Raw genomic sequence first — 16220 nt, forward strand, 5'->3', positions numbered from 1 at the left:
ACTTTCATCTCTCGGAGCGCTCGCAGATATGTTTTTCTTTCCCTTCGTTTTTTGTTTGTTTCGCTTAATAAGAGTAAGAATGAACAGATAATTTGTTGATGAAAATTTTAATTGTATAATTAAAAATGTTAGTATTATATCGGTTACCAAGGGTGCATTCGGAAACGCGGATCGGTCGCCTCGGTGCAACCGCAAGCGTTCGGAAACGCTTGCGGTGGAACCGCTGACGTCACTTAACCGCGTTCGGAAGCACTGCGGTTGTTTTCTGGCGGTCGACTTTGAGTGCGTTCGACGAGCACGACCGAGAGCGACCGGTTAGTTAATCACGTGACAGCTAATGATCACGTGCTCCAATCAACCAATCAACTACTTAGAATAGTAACCGCTGAGGTTACCGGTTGATCATAGAACGCCGCGGTTAGTAACTGGTTACTTACCGGTCGACCGGTGAGCTTCGTCGAACGCAACCTTGGTAGCAACCTGTGGCACCGCTGTCTGGAAGCGGTTAGCGAGATCACAAACGTCACAAAGTCTGTGTTGGCCAATCCGGTCCTGTTTCATGTTTTGATCGTAACACACGTGACTTGCCTATTATGAAAGTTACGCGTTGATTGGAGTATCGTTTGCTGCTGAACTAGAACTACCGCGGTTTATCCACGAGCGTTCGGAAACACAGCTGTTCTACCGGAATTCCTAGAGAAATTCCAAATACGTCATAACCACACCGGACTAACCACGCGGTGTAACCGGTGGATCGTTTCCGAACGCAGCCCTAACCGGTTACCATTTTAAGCTGTTGATTGGTGGATTGGAGCACGTGATTATTAGTTGTCACGTGATTAACTAACCGGTTGATCCCGGTCGTGCTCGTCGAACGCAACCTGACTGTATCCGTATGTCATCGAATGAATCTCGCTAAAAACGTTATCTCATATGATTGGAGAACTTTGCTCGGATTTGTTTACATTGGTAAGAACACGTGGTTATGTTAACAGCAAATCTATTTAATTTGAATTTTATTGTTTTAAACTGGTACTCTTTAAAATTCTTATGAATAAATTTTACCTCTTTTCAATTTCACTGCTTAATTTTAAACCTGGGCGTCTGAAATGTCATCTAGAATATTATAGTACCATGGAAGCGAATGTTGAATGATCTAAGGTTGACGTCTTCGACTTAAAAGCAATGTTAAGTGCTGAAACTAATCAATTATACTCAAATAACTGATTTCATTTCACATGTATGCAGTATTCCTGATCGATTTAGAGCATCGTGTAACATTGTGAATTGTTGATTCTTCAGGGTTCGTACGCTCCTTCAAACCTCCTCCAATACTCTTTCATTTAGGAAATTTTTTTGAAGGGCCCTTCAAACTCCTTCATTTTGGTTTTAACTCCTTCAAAACTCCTTCTTTTTTAGTTCAAGACTATATAATCTTTCTCTATGACAGTTACTTAAAATAATTTGATCGACAACTTAACTTCGTCATAAGAGCGATTTTATGTAGTAATTTTGTATATAAATTTTTTTTTTCATGAAGTCATAAAAGTTGAAGGTGAAAATATTATTAGATGACTAAAACATTTGATAAGTGAAGTAAAGCATGCTTAAATGGTGCTTGGCTATTTTTTCAAGTTTTATGATTATTGTTGTTCCCTCCTCCACACTCTCAGCAGCAAAAGTCAGGTTTCCTAATTATTGTTTAAATATTTAAAAATACATAAACAGTTGTACTACAATAAGTGGTTGTATTTAAAAAAAAAACAATAGTTTAGTAAGTCGCAGTTATGATATTGTAAAAAGGGTCATCCACATGTGATGTCATGCCTTGAGGGGGAGACAGGCTTATGGAAATTGTGACAAGGGGAAGAGAGAGTAGCAAAAAGTGACATCTCAGTTATTGTAACATTATTTTGATAAATATGACATGTGACAAGAGGAGGAGTTAGGTGAAGTGTGACACTTTGTGACAAAGTTGGAAGGGGGTCAAATATGTTGAAAAAAGGTCAAACATCATTTTATGACAGCCCATTAGTACTCCTTCAAAATCTCATTTTACTCCTTCAAAACTCCTCCAAAACTCTTTCATTTTATTTCTGAAATTGAGTACGAACCCTGTATCTTGGTTCAAGAGAGAAAAAATATTCTGTTGCTGATACAAAAATCTTAAAATTTCAATAAGAAATAGCCGAAACCTTAACAAATGTCACACAAATAACGCCAAAAATGAGCTATGATCTAAAAGACAATAAATAGTCTTATTAATATAAAATTGAACTGCAGCAAAAAATAAATCAAAAGATTAAATGCTATACCTAATATGTCAAAAAAAATCGAAAATTAAGTCAGCTACATCAGGTTTTCTTTAACTACTCGTTTTTTTTTTTTTTTTGCAAACTGACTTGAGAAAGGAATAGTGATTTTCATGTAATAAAAATGATATGCTTGATTTTCTGAATTAAATAATTAGTTTATTAATATTTTAAATTAGTTTTCATTCTCGTATTTTTATTATGGTACTGTAAAGTTACTTATGCTTATCATTATACCTGTTTCAGCCTCGCATGCATTTTAAATTCCCAGAAGATTAACAGCGTATGTAAACAACTTGTTAACAACATCCAAATACTACACTTTCAAAATCATATTAGAGAGATCACTTGTCTGGAATAACCAAACACGAGCTGAAGTCAGATTTCCTTTCATTGAAGATGATGCTGGCTTCACACTGGTAGCTGAAACAACTTTAGCACACCTGTGAGAGTATAGTACAGCTCACATCTTCTTAAGTGAAGGTAACAGCTTGTAGTTCGGCCTTAACTCCCTGCTAGGAGCAGTAACTTAAGTGTAAGAAGAATGAAACTGCAGTATCTGGATGTCACAGTCAAGCTGTCTAATGCTTGTAGTTCTGCCTTAGCTACAACTTTTTTATACATTAATTCATATTAAGGCTATGTATAAGTTTAAAATATTGTAAAAAAATTTATTGTGGTACTGAGCTTATATAAAGACAAGCATGTTTCAAAGTTTTGATTTGGTTTTTTAAAGCCAACAAAGCTTGATTTTGCATGCTCGTGTTCTTTTTATCTTTATAACAGATGTAACTTAATGGAATATAATAGGTAGTTTGGTCACCATCAGGCCTCAATCTATAAAGTTTGGGCCCCCCTACAACAAAATCTGTTGGGCCCCTCCCCAAAGGCCAACAGTGATTAATAAGTGTTAGTGCTTGTTTTTTCCCCAATTTCTTTAGCCGTTGGGCCCTTTAAGAATGTGCCCCCTCCCCCTTTGCACTGTGGGGTCTGCTGGTAAGCAAATCCGAGCCTGGTCACCATCAATGTGTTTGTTGGTTCTACATAAAATCAGGAGTCCCCGATGGGACGTCAGTTACCTCTATATTCAGTAAATTTGAAGACGGTGCTGCAGAATTCTTTTCATGTTAAATTTCTCTTCTCGTTAGATGTATCTAGGTGTGCATGCTTTTAATGTTAGCATTTGGTAAAGGTCCGAGTTTTATTCAACATATTAAAAAATTCTCCCCTCCCAAAAATGTAAGTTTGAGGCACCGCTGCCTACAATTGATTCATAACCACTTAGAAAGAGTTGTTGTTAAAATGTACTATTTTATTACTTTCAGCTTGTGCTGTATATTTCTGTCATTTAGCTGTGATACAAAAATGGTTTTGGCTCAGAGGGCAAAATGGCTTTATGCTGTGGCTGGAAGTGGTGTTGTATTGGGTATGTTCAGCTATTTTCAATCAGAGAAAAAATGTGCAGAGATGTCCTGGACTACAAACTTCGAGCCTTCTGTGAAATGGGACTATAATTGGGACAGGTATTTGAGATATTTTTAATGACTGAATGTAAAATAAAACCACATATTTTTCATGTTATTAAATGTTGTGAAGAAAAATGAATGCAAGTTACAATATTTTCACTCGGAGTTGATTTAACCCTTTTTTCTCTCCAGCAGTTTTTGTTATTATCATAGGTGTGTTGAAATTTCTGTGTTAAGAGGGCTAATTAACTTAAATTATGTCATTCTTTTTTCCAACCTATTACACATAAATTTTGCATCTGAGCCTCTTGTGGCTAAGAACTAATGCAGTCTTTTTGTTTCATCACACAGTCAAGTGCTTGATAGGCTCGCTGTAAAAGTTATATTTAAATCAATCATTAATTTTTAACTCTGAAAAGTGAGGATCAAGGCCCCCTTACTTTTGGAAGTGAGGGGACAGTTGCCCACCCTACGAGCCGCCTACGGTTACTAGTGTAAATTTTACAAAATGATTTGAAAACTCAATATCTCAAATATTTATCCCTTCTTGTGATATTCGACATATCAAGTTTGTATTGTATTTATTTAAGTGTTTTTCAATATTTAGTTAAGCATAACAAAAAGAGAGAAAAAATTAGACTGTTATATTTCAATAACTTATTATTCAAACTAATACTTTCCCACGTAAAGTATAACTTTGCTTTGATATTCTTGTTCGTTTCTTCAGAGTTCCCACGGGTCCTTGAAAATCCTTTTAAAGCCATAGACATGGGAGCCGGTTCGCTAGCGCTCACTTAACTAGGTAGATCATCCTACGAAACTTCGTGGGGAAAAATGATTCCTTTTGAACTAGTCTCGACTGCCATTTGGTGGGCAAAGAAATCGGTGTTGGAACTGTTGGTTCGTTTCTTACGGTTTTTTTTTTTTTGGCGGATAAAACTCCAATATACATACCTTTAGGCGTCGAAAAAATTAACTCTTGGAAAAAGAACTTATTATCTAATTATGTATAACACAGACAGCCAGGCATCGCTCGAAAAATTTGCAATTTTGTGTTACACTTGCATGAGCACCATAGATTATAATAGCAATTTGAATTAACTGTACTTGGGGCTAACCTAACTTGGCAACATCGTAATGCTGTGATTAGGATCTGTGTAGCCTTCACGGTGCTGCCAGGTTAGATTTGCCAGAGTAAAATCTGCTTCCTTTATTTAACTCTGAATTTTTTATACTAATATATGTATTACTTACAAAATTGTTGGTTATTAAATGTTTATTTGTCTATTTTAGACGTGAACCCTTAAGTATGATAAAACCTGCTGAAAAGGAAAATGATCCTATTGAACAAAACAGAATAAATGAACAGAAAGTTAAAGTTACACCCACTGCAACGAGGCATCTTTTTCTTATACGTCATGGACAGTATAACGAGTCTGCTAAAGCAGATGTAGACAGGCGTCTCACTGAATTAGGTAAATTATTGTTTATAAATTGAATTAAAACTTAGAAGTACAATAAAAGTTAGGTCACCTGCATAGAAGTGACAAGCTCTAATTTTGAAATACAGTAGACCCTTGTTTTACACGGGGGTTGCGTTCCACGGAAATGCCACGCAGTGATTTAATAGTAGTGTTAAAATAGGGGTTGGGTTCCATAGATGAAAAAAAAACTTCATTCAATTGATAGATAAATATATATAATAAGTTTAATGTTTACTTATTCCCGATACCTACACAGAACCTGCATAAAGAGAAAATGAATTAACTTAATGTTAAAAAAAGAGCTGGTTATAACATTCTTTCTGTAGTCATTAATTATTTTTCTCTGTAGTTCTTTGTAGGACATAACTATTCCATGATCACTCATTTAATTTCCATGACAAGCTCTTCCTTCACTAACAAATTGGAAAGATTATTTGTAATTGTCAAAGAATGACTCAAAATTTTCAGTGAGAGAGCTTTTGATTTTGAATCATCAATGTCAGTATCCTTGTTGGCTTCGTTCTCCTTTGTCACTTTAAAGAGCTCTGAATTTTGTGAGTTTTAATAACTTTACTTCCGGAAAGAGCTCTGGAACCAATCGCAAAAATGTCCCCGATGACCCAAGCTTGCTCATTAGCACTTAAATGCAGTTTATTACGTTTTTTCTGCAATCTTAGAAGTTTAAATGTTGAAAGAATAGAAAATGTTGTCTATTTGCAATGCCTCATCCCTGTAAAATCAAAGCTCGTCTGTGTTAAATAAAATAAAGGTGTCAAATCTTAAAACGTGTATGATCAAATCCGCATAAAGCGAGGGTCTACCATAATCACAGAGTGTGACATAAAAAAAATGAGATAGATAACTTTAAATGCAATTCAGGATGCTGCAGCTCAGTGGCGGATACAGCCGGCGGGCAACCGGGCATTTGCCCGGTGGGCCGGTCATGCTTCGGGCCGATCAACTAACAGCAAAGTATTTCGGGCCCGTCTATTAGCATAAAATGTAAATTTTGTGCTCATGTGTTTAGAATAACGCAAATTCGCAAAACATAGCTTCAGCTCCTCTTTACGCATGGGCTAAAGCTTGCGGATGGAGAAAGGCAGAACCATCACCAAGAGGCGGTGGGAGGGGGAATTTCTGAAATGGGGCTACCCAGGGCCTGATTACCACACAGGCTGCCTAGGCCTGGGACCCCATGTTCCTAAGGGGCCCCTAATTTTTCAAAGAATTATGCATAGCAACGATATGAAAAATACATGTTTTTTTTTTAATTGTGGCTTATTAATTAGAAAAAAACTTCTTTAAAGGGGAATTTTTAATCATTCTGCCAGTAACGAATTTCCTTGGTCATGCTTATGAGGGTTCCCAAAGGGGATTCATAAATGTACATAAGTGATTTATACATAGTTGTGTGATTAGACAAAAAGGCCTCCAAAAGTGCACTCGTGCTTTAAAAATGTAAATGAAATACTGCATAGTCTTCAGGGGGCCTCCAAATTAATGTGGGCCTAGAGCCTCACTTTAAGTTAGTCGGGCCCTGAGGCTGCCAATATATTTTTAGTGGTGTAATAAAAAAATAAATTAAAAACAAAACACACAGGGTAAAATGTTATAAGACTTGGTTTCTTTGACGCTTTTATTTATAAGTCACAATTCACAATTGCTCTAAAATGCAACTTATAACAGGGGCCGACGTGAGGTCATGTCAGCTTAGTTGGAGAATAGGGGCCCGGCTTGGAATCGAACTCGTGCAGAGGATAAAATATCCTAATGGTGAAAGGTGTAGAAGGGGGCCTGTGAAAAAAAATGACCTATGTCATTTTTTTCCCTTTTGCTATCGGCGATCCTGTTTATAACTATTTTAATAAAAGCAACAAAATATTTTTTTTACGTAAAATTATTGTAAAAAGAGCAATTTTAAAATACCCTTGAGGAGCATGAACGACTCTACATTATTAAGATTATCAAATCAGATGCCAAATTCTGACGAAATGTGAGTTTCAAACATTTTTTGACGAAACATAAAGTATTCTGTATGCTGTACAAACTCACGGTTTCGGGCCTCTCAGTTTAAAAAGAAAGTAAGTTGATAAAAACCAATGTCGAAAGAATTCTGGTGGTCCCTAGACCCCCCCCCCCTCCTAATATCATCGAAGATCGTATAAACTTTAAATTTTTGGGCTTTAATTTTGAATAACTTCATAAGAGAACAGCCGAATCCATTCCCGCCATAACATGGAATTCCAGTTTTGAAAATTTGCTGGAGGAAAGCACTCGAACCTCTCCCATTTTTTAAACATTCCCAAAGATGGTCTAAAACTGTGTTTTTAAATTAATAGTATCAAAAATTTTCTGGGAAAGTGTGCCGTCTCCTCCTCTCTCTCGGCATCATCAATGAAGAACGTTTTAAATCTCGTTTTTAGTGCTTTAATTTCGAAAATTTTCCGGGGTGAGCCTCCTGAAAACTCCTTTTCCTAACATCACTGAAGGTCACCAAAAATTCCGTTTTTAGAACTTAACTTTCGAGTAACTGCCGGTGCCCTTATCTTTACCCAAAAAAAAAACACTTTTAAGACTTCAATTTGAAAATTTTCTGGTGGATGGCCTCGGAATCTATCTCGATTTGAAATCGCCAAAGTTCTGAAACTGCGTTTTCAGAGCTAATTTTTTTATTTTTTATTTTCAGAGGAGAGTCCCCGGAATCGCTCTTCATAGCATATACTCGAAGATAATTTAAAATTCTGTTTTTAGATTTTCACTTCTGAAAAATTGCAGCAGGAGAAACCCTAAACCTACGCTCCCCTAACATCACCAAATATTGTCTAAAATTGAGTTTTTAAGGCTATAATTTAAAAAATTTTCCGGGGGAGAGGCCCCCTGGACCCCCCTATTTCAGGCTTAAGGTTAATCTTTCCATTAACTTTATATTGCTAGTACTTTAATGACTCCCAGGAGCCAGAAAACTGAGTTCACACTCTCTCTCTTTGCATTGATACATGCGTTTGAAAAAAAAAAAGAAGGGGGGGGCTGCCAAACTCGTACCTGACTCCTCCCACAAGATTTTTGACCTCGCATCGAGTTCGGGGGTTGTCAGGGTATGGCAGTATAAAAAAGGAAATGTTAATGACAGGGCCCAGTAATGTATGTTTGTGTCGAGGGACCCATCACGTTCTAAGACGGCCCTAGTCTTTCACCCATGAACATTGCTAGATCAGTTTCATGTAACAGGGCAATTAAGTTACTTGTTATGACTGCAGAAAAGGACATACTAACCAAACAGTGTTATCATTACGGAAATATTCAATCAAGTTCAGGGCATCATAAAAATACTTAAATGGACAATTACAATCACAATTTTCCCCCAAAATAAAGTTTAGCTAATACTGTATCAATTTGTTCACCATTAAAGCGCAGAAGTGTTCCTATCTGTTGAATTTTGTTTAAATAAAACATATTTAGTTGTTATGAATAATTTCTTGATATTTAAGTGATATCCCAATCGTTAGGTAAAATTTAATACCTATAAGAGATAAGGGGCCGCTATACATCTACTAATGCCAGGGCCGATTTTTTCAACCAATCCGCCACTGCTGCAGCTGAATAACTGTCTTATGAGCTTAGTACAGTTGAAGGAATTTGTTACACCACTGTACATTCATTTCCATCCCCCACCCCCTCCTCAAATGTCTATGGTATTGCAGTATTTTCTGACATTCCTTTAATTATATTTTTTTTAGGCATAAAACAAGCACAAGTAGTAGGACAGAGGTTATTGGATTTGAAATTCAACTATACATCACTTGTTAGATCATCAATGACACGAGCAATAGAAACATCTGATATTATTCTCAAAAACTTTCCTGATTTATCTGTTAAAACTGATGATGTTCTTCGAGAAGGAGCACCAATTCCACCTGAACCTCCTGTGGGATATTACAAGCCTGAACCCAAAGTAAGTGTGATAAAATATTCTTCCAAAATTTCATTGCATGTGTAGGTTTTATGAAATTACATTTCTAAGGCAAAAATATGATGAAAAGTAGGATGTGCATCACAGAGCAAAGTTTTGCCATGCTGGCAGAGTTCTCAGACACCAGGGAATACTGAGAATTGTCGGTGAATTTAATTTTGGTCAAAAGAATCATAAATCATTGATTTATTCAAAAACATGGAAAAATGGGGAAAATAAACAGGAATTGTCTCATAAACTACTACAGTAAATAGAGCATTATGTTCTTTAGCCACTGTGTCGAAACCAGAATGAATATACATATTCTTATGTGAAGCGAGTACTTACCCAAAGGCTTACGTATACAGGGTATTCCGTTTTAACCTGCAAAACCTCTATTTTCACAACCGTTAGTCTTAGATGCATACTTCAAATTGCAAAAATGTTCAAAATCAGATGTAGAGTTAAGATATTGAAAGTTTAAAGTGAAAATAAAAAGAAGTCAAAAAATACAAAATGTAACTTTTTATACAAACCCCAGGTCCCCTAAGTCATACCTAGGGAAATATTCTCCATTGAAATTCAAGGAGATATTCCATTTTAAAGTTTTAAGGGACCATCTAGAAGATGAAATAGAAACTTATCGCCCTTTCAGAAGAATGACAGGTTGTCAAAGTAAAAAAAAATAATAAAAAATAAAAAGAAATTAATTTGAATTCTGAAATTTTGAATTCAAATTATGTTTTTCGCAATCACGAGTTTAGGCAGGATCCTACTCACTGGAGTTATTGTTTCTAGAAACGGCCCCTGTCCCCTCATGCCTGCCCCTCCTCCTGGACAGTTAGGTGTGTATAGTTGTGTGTGTGTGTAGGCTAGGCTTGTGTGTGTGCGTAGACCTGCGTGTATGAACGTAGGCGTGAGTGTATGTGTGTAAAGGCAGGTGTCTGTGGGTCAGCGCATATGTGTGTCAGTGTGTATGTGTGCAAAGGCCCGTGCATGTGTGTGTATATGAGCAGTATGTGTGTAGGATATGCATGCCACCAGATTCCGGGGGACAGTGGTCAGGACCAGAGGAGGCGCGCCAGCAGAGGCCGATGGGCGGTGGTGCTGCAGAGACCCCTGGTTCAAGCTGGAAAAGGAACCACAACATCAAGGACAGTCAAATGAAAACAATTAGCAATCGTGATTGCTCAAAAAACAAAGAATTTATATTTTTCTTTGCAATTCAAAAATAAATGCAGATGGTATGCCATGATATACAAAAACACGCCACTAAACCTCGAACAATTTGAAAAACCAAACTTTATGCACACATATAATTTTAAACACTTGTTAACTGCTATATTTTTCCCCAAAAGGTGTTATTTACGGCAAGTGTAAAGTGGTGTAAGTCAAAAAACGCTGCGTTCCATATCTCGGTGAATATTGGTCGTACTAATTTCAAACTTTTTGTGTTGGGATTATTTTTCAATGGAGAATATTTCCCTAAACATAACTTAGGGACTTGGGGCCTGTATAAAAAGTTAAATTTTGTATTTCTTGACTCATTTTTATTTGTGCTTCAAACTTTCAATACCTTAATCCTGCATCTGATTTTGAACATTTTTGGGACACAAATGGACACATCTAGGACTAACGGTTGCAAAAATAAAGGTCTTTGCAGGTACAAACGGAACACCCTATATGAAAATTGAAGTTCTCATATTAAAATTAACAGTATTTTTGCTTATGTTTTCAAAAAAAAAATCATAATTTTTAGCCATAAATTCAAAATTCAAGTCTGGAATTTCGCCAAGTTTCTGCTGAAACACTTGGAAAAGTCGGGGATTTTCATTTCTCAAAGTGAGTCAGGGCTTTCAGTCTGGATCCCCAGTCCCTGCTTTCTTTTGTTCTTTTGAGTCCCTAATAGTCCAATTTTTCATCACATGGGTCACTATATTTCTTTTTTTCTTTTTTTTTTTCATTTCAAAAATTGGGATTTTCAGGAAATATTTCCATTTAGTCTTGGAACAGAAATAAGGTGAAATACCCCCCCCCCCCCCCGATAGTTGCCGCCCGGGTGAGGGCCTAGTCTTGCTCTCCTCTAAATATCGGAACTGATGGACGAGCCATACTTTTAACCACTTGCATACTATGCTAGTGGTTAAAAGTGTGGCTAGATGCATGCCTATGTCCTAGACATAGCATGCTAGATACATGCTATGTCTAGGACAATTTTCCTTTGCAACCTCATGCAGATAATGTATGGCTTAGTTTGCTGTACAACCAATGTTCCTGGTACAGGGAACATTATAAGGAGATTTTGTTTTTCATTTAGATTTAATAAAGTTACAGAATTTGAACAAATAGGAAAATGATCTTGTACACAAGAGGTTCAAGTTAAAATGTTTATGTTTGTACTTCATTTGTCAATTGGCCATTTGAAAAATGTTGGGGATTTCATGATACAAATAATGCATTAATTTATTTGTCGGTGTTAATAATCTGTATCAGAATAAACAATTTGTGACTGGAATATATTTTTGCAACTAATGATTTGAACACCTAAAGCATGCCTTGTTGTCCTTGTTTTCATAAAACTACTTCAGACCTTTTAGCAAACTTTCTTTTATTGCATTATTATTGAAAATGGTGAAATGTTTTTTTTTTAAATTTACCTTTAAAAGTTGGTAAAAGGGGACTTCAGTGAATAGAGATTTTGTGAAGATTAACAATTAAAAATATCATAAAAAGGCAAAACCTATAAATAGAAAATTTTATTTATGAATTTTTTCCACAATTGATTTTTCCTGCATTTCCTCCTAACTTTTTCTCTTTGATAATACAGTGAAACCCCTCTATTACGGACACTAACGGGACAAACTTTTTTGTCCGTAAGAGAGGGGTGTCCGCTTTACAGAGGTTTTTTTAATTTAATTAACTTTAGTTATTTGTTTATGTTTTTTGAAATCTTAAATGAAATATGAGTGAATTCTACTCTTTCATATGCATAGATTTTTTTTAATTTACTAGTTTTTACCAACATATACATAATAAACAATTATTTTATCAGGTTAAATTCAAATATTACAGTTTTGCACACTCAAAGAGATTTAAATAACAGGTTCGCATAAAAATTACATACCTAATTTGTACTTTTAAAAAATTGTTCGATTGATGTCTGTTGATATGTTTTGATCGATGAAAGTCTTTCATTTTCGAAATGTTTCTTAAGTTCTTGTACCAAGTCTAGTCCTTTAGGATCGTTGTGTTTAATTGAAAATTCCCTGAGTCCATCTAATACGCTTAAAGCTTCGTTAACATTTTTAATTGTTTTAACGTCTTCTTTTACGGACAGTTCATCTTCATCGTCATCCTCAACTGTATGATCTTCGTTAATTTCGCGCACTATGCTTGCAATTTCTGTTTCGCTTTCTTCAGTGAAAACTTGGTCGTCGATGGGAGCATAGTCTTCAGCGGTCACATTTGTGAACCCTGCTTGTTGCATTAACGACTGCAAATCGGATCCATCATTGTCACAATCAACTTCGTTGTCAATTTCCTCTGTGGCAGATCCTTTTTTGAATCCAACGCGATTAAAGCAACTTACTATTGTTTCTTTTTTAACTTCCTTCCATGCGTGCTTAACCCAGCTGATTGCATCTAACACATCAATTGTTTTGGACCATTCGCTACTTGTTTTAGTTTCTTCCATTTTATTGATTAAATGCTTCATAACTAGTTGTCTGTATTGAATTTTAAATGCTTGAATTATCCCAGCATCCATAGGTTGGCATTTCGATGTTGTGTTTGCTGGCAAGAAGACTATTTCTATATTTTTCAAGTGAAAGTCTTTGGGATGGGAGGGCGCGTTGTCCATAAAAATAACAATATGCCTTTTTTCTCTCCCCAACTTCTTATCAAAAGTTACAAGTCAATCAGATATGACACTGGTTGTCATCCACGCTCTTCTATTTGAATACCAGTCTACAGGTAATTTTTTTATATCCACTCCTTTAAAACACCGAGGTCTGGCTGCTTTTCCGATGACAACTGGTTTTAATTTTGTACCATCCATGCTGGCACCCAACAAAACTGTTAAGCGTTCTTTGGAGATTTTGCCACCAGAGCAGTTTTCTTTCCGTAAAGTTAAGGTTTTATCTGGCAGAGCTCTATAAAACAAACCGGTCTCATCAATGTTATAAATGTCACATGGCTCGTAATTTTCAATCAAACTAGGCACTTTCTCAAACCATTTCTCGCAAACGTCAGCATCCACATCCATGGATTCACCACATATTTTTTTAAAAACGATATCATGTCTCGTTCGAAAATGATCTAACCATCCATTGGAAGCTTTGAAATTTTCTATACCCATTTCAGTAGCTGCTTCTTTCGCCTTTTCTTGTAAAATAGGGCCAGAAATCGGAATATTTTTGCTTCTTGCGGACACAAACCATTTAAACACAATTTCATCCACTGCAAGGGCATTACTTTTAGGAAAATCTTTTTTCTTCTCTTGGTTTCTATTTATGAACCATTCTTTCTTAAACTTCTCTTTTCCTTTTAATATACAGCAAATTTGTGTGCGTCCCACACCAAACTTTTCAGCAATGTTCCGTATTCCAATTTTATTTTTTTCTGCGAAATCTATAACTTCAATTTTTTCTTTAAGAGAAAGAGTACGACGCTGACAATGAGTATTCAGAGCCATTTCAATGAGAACGATGAAACAACTGAATGCTTTTACCCTTAAGTTTACTTTATGATATTGCATTGGCTTTACTTTTACTCTCTATAAAATATTTTTGTTAGATGGCGCGTGAACTCGGCTCCACTTAGACACAACACGCCTGCTTGTTAGTCATCTGAAAAGGAACAAGACAACGGGGGAGGGTGGGGGTATACAGACAGAAACTTGCAGAATAATCATTTTCTCTTTTCTTTTCTTTTATTTTTGACGATTTGATGATGTTTTTTGGAATGAAAAATGCATTTCGGTGTCAAGCTGAAAATTTTTTGCTACGCAGTAGATGCAAAGTAAAATTGCAAAGAAATATTTTTTTTATCTCCGTATAAGCTGGTCGACTTTGCATTAAATGAAGCCTTTCAATGGAGTAGCTATTTAATTCTCAAGTTTTAAATACTGTCCGCAAAAAAGGATATATCAATGTAAATGACTTCGAAAAGGGTGTCCGTGTCCGTATTTGAGGGTGTCCGTAAGAGAGAGGTTCCTTATACATTAGGTTTAATGTCTCTCTGCCGGGGAATTAAAAACTGTCTGCATAAGAGGGGTGTCCGCATTAAAGGGGTGTCCGTTAGGAGGGGTTTCACTGTATATAGTTATTTCTTTGAAGGCTCTATACAAACAATTAAACTCATGTGTTTTAAAGAAATTTACTGTAAAATGATATTTTACAGTACACAGTTACAGTTTTAAAACCAGGTTCTTTCTCATTATGCATAAAAATCTAGCATAAAGTTGTATTCTATTTTTATGAGTAATAAAACAAGATTCCATATTCTATCTAACCCATTTCTGGAACTATAATTGAACTGTAATAATTATAATTATTAACTTACTACCAGATTTATTTTGGAGTATTAATGAGTACAAGTATCATCATGTATAACATATAAAATACAAACTAGTTTTACTATTATTACTCTTGAATTTTGTACTAGTAAGAAGCTGGGAAGCAAAAAGGTTTTTTTTCTCATTTTGTGTTAATAAATGATTTCCAAACATTTCTTGATTGAACTTTTGCAACATTTTTTTCAGTAGTTTGCATATAAATTTGTTTTATTTTCTTGTTTTAAGAAGTACTTTGAAGATGGTGCTAGAATAGAAGCTGCTTTCCGAAAATACTTTCATCGAGCAGATGCAAAACAGAAATCAGACAGTTATGAGATAATTGTGTGTCACGCAAATGTTATTCGCTATTTTGTTTGCAGGTTAGTAAATTTTCGTACAAATTAAAATTTACCTCCAAAAATTTGGTTTGATGCCATATCAAAGATTCCATGTGTTTGTGGGCCACATTGTCTGTCCACCAGGCTGGGATTTATAAATTTTGGGCCCCTTGCAAAAAATCAGCAGGGCCCTTAACTGCCTACTGGATTTCTACACCACTGAGAGCCACGGGCCCCTTTATAACAGCAGACTTTATAACAGTCTGCATGTGCGTAGATCCAGGCCTGCTGTCCACTAACTGCCTAAAACTTTAGTGGGCCAACTGATCTGGTTGTCTTACAGGAAGAAAGACAGTATTATCAGGTGTCAGACTAATTTTTCTACAATTTCTGATTTTTTTGAAAACCTCCTAAAATGTGTGTCCTAATTATCCTAAAATGTTGATTATGTAGAGATCGGCATATGTGTGATTCACCCCTTTAAAAGTGCTAGAGCATGTTGCTTATTCATGAAATACACCGCCAACTCGGTCAATTCCAGCCGAGGACTGCAGTTTCGTGTTTATTAGCACTCATCAGCCCGGCATAGGAGTGACTGAGTTGGAGGTGGATCTGGTCAGTACTAATTCTGTATTATCTACCAGTTTATTTGGCACTCTTGGCTTCCTTATGAGGTTTTCCACCTCCAGCTCAGTCACTAATATTGTCACGATGAATTAAATAAACACAGAGAACGTTTAACTAAACTAGATATTTTATTAGCTTGCCGCAACTCGCAGCATGGAAGAACTAGAGAACTTCCCACAACTCGTGAGGTTCCCGCTTTTATATGAACGTAGAACATTCTAGAACATTCCGCTGGAAAGTGAAAGAAACTTACAGAACATTTTGAACACGGTGTAAATAAAAGCAATTTAAAAGTCCAAACACTGGAATGTCACAGCCGGGACCAGATCCTGGCTCCTACCTGCTCGAAGCCCCGCGCGCTGCCAACCGAGCCACACTGATTAACGTTTGCGCGGCAATATGCCGGGCTGATGAGTGCTAATAAGCACGAAACTGCAGTCCTCGGCTGGAATTGACTGAGCTGGCAGTGTATTTCATGTATTTCTGCCTT

The 16220-nt window shown here is 36.2% G+C and overlaps 1 protein-coding gene across 4 annotated transcripts in view; it reads left to right on the top strand.

Moving 5' to 3' along the window:
* The first annotated feature begins 856 nt into the window (after positions 1–856).
* LOC129234026 (serine/threonine-protein phosphatase PGAM5, mitochondrial-like) overlaps positions 857–16220 on the top strand; it is a 39264-nt gene continuing 23900 nt past the window's right edge. The window contains exons 1-5 of one of the 4 annotated variants that reach the window (XM_054867930.1): positions 857–969; positions 3638–3835; positions 5072–5253; positions 9000–9214; positions 15012–15145. In XM_054867930.1, the coding sequence (XP_054723905.1) occupies positions 3678–3835; positions 5072–5253; positions 9000–9214; positions 15012–15145 (689 nt within the window). In that variant the 5' untranslated portion in view covers positions 857–969; positions 3638–3677. Of the gene's footprint in view, positions 970–991; positions 1033–1105; positions 1304–3637; positions 3836–5071; positions 5254–8999; positions 9215–15011; positions 15146–16220 lie in introns of those variants that run through there. The other 3 variants (XM_054867927.1, XM_054867931.1, XM_054867929.1) reach the window with 3 other exon arrangements.

The sequence above is a fragment of the Uloborus diversus genome, unplaced genomic scaffold (genome assembly GCF_026930045.1).
Source record: "Uloborus diversus isolate 005 unplaced genomic scaffold, Udiv.v.3.1 scaffold_924, whole genome shotgun sequence".
Lineage (NCBI taxonomy): Eukaryota > Metazoa > Arthropoda > Arachnida > Araneae > Uloboridae > Uloborus > Uloborus diversus.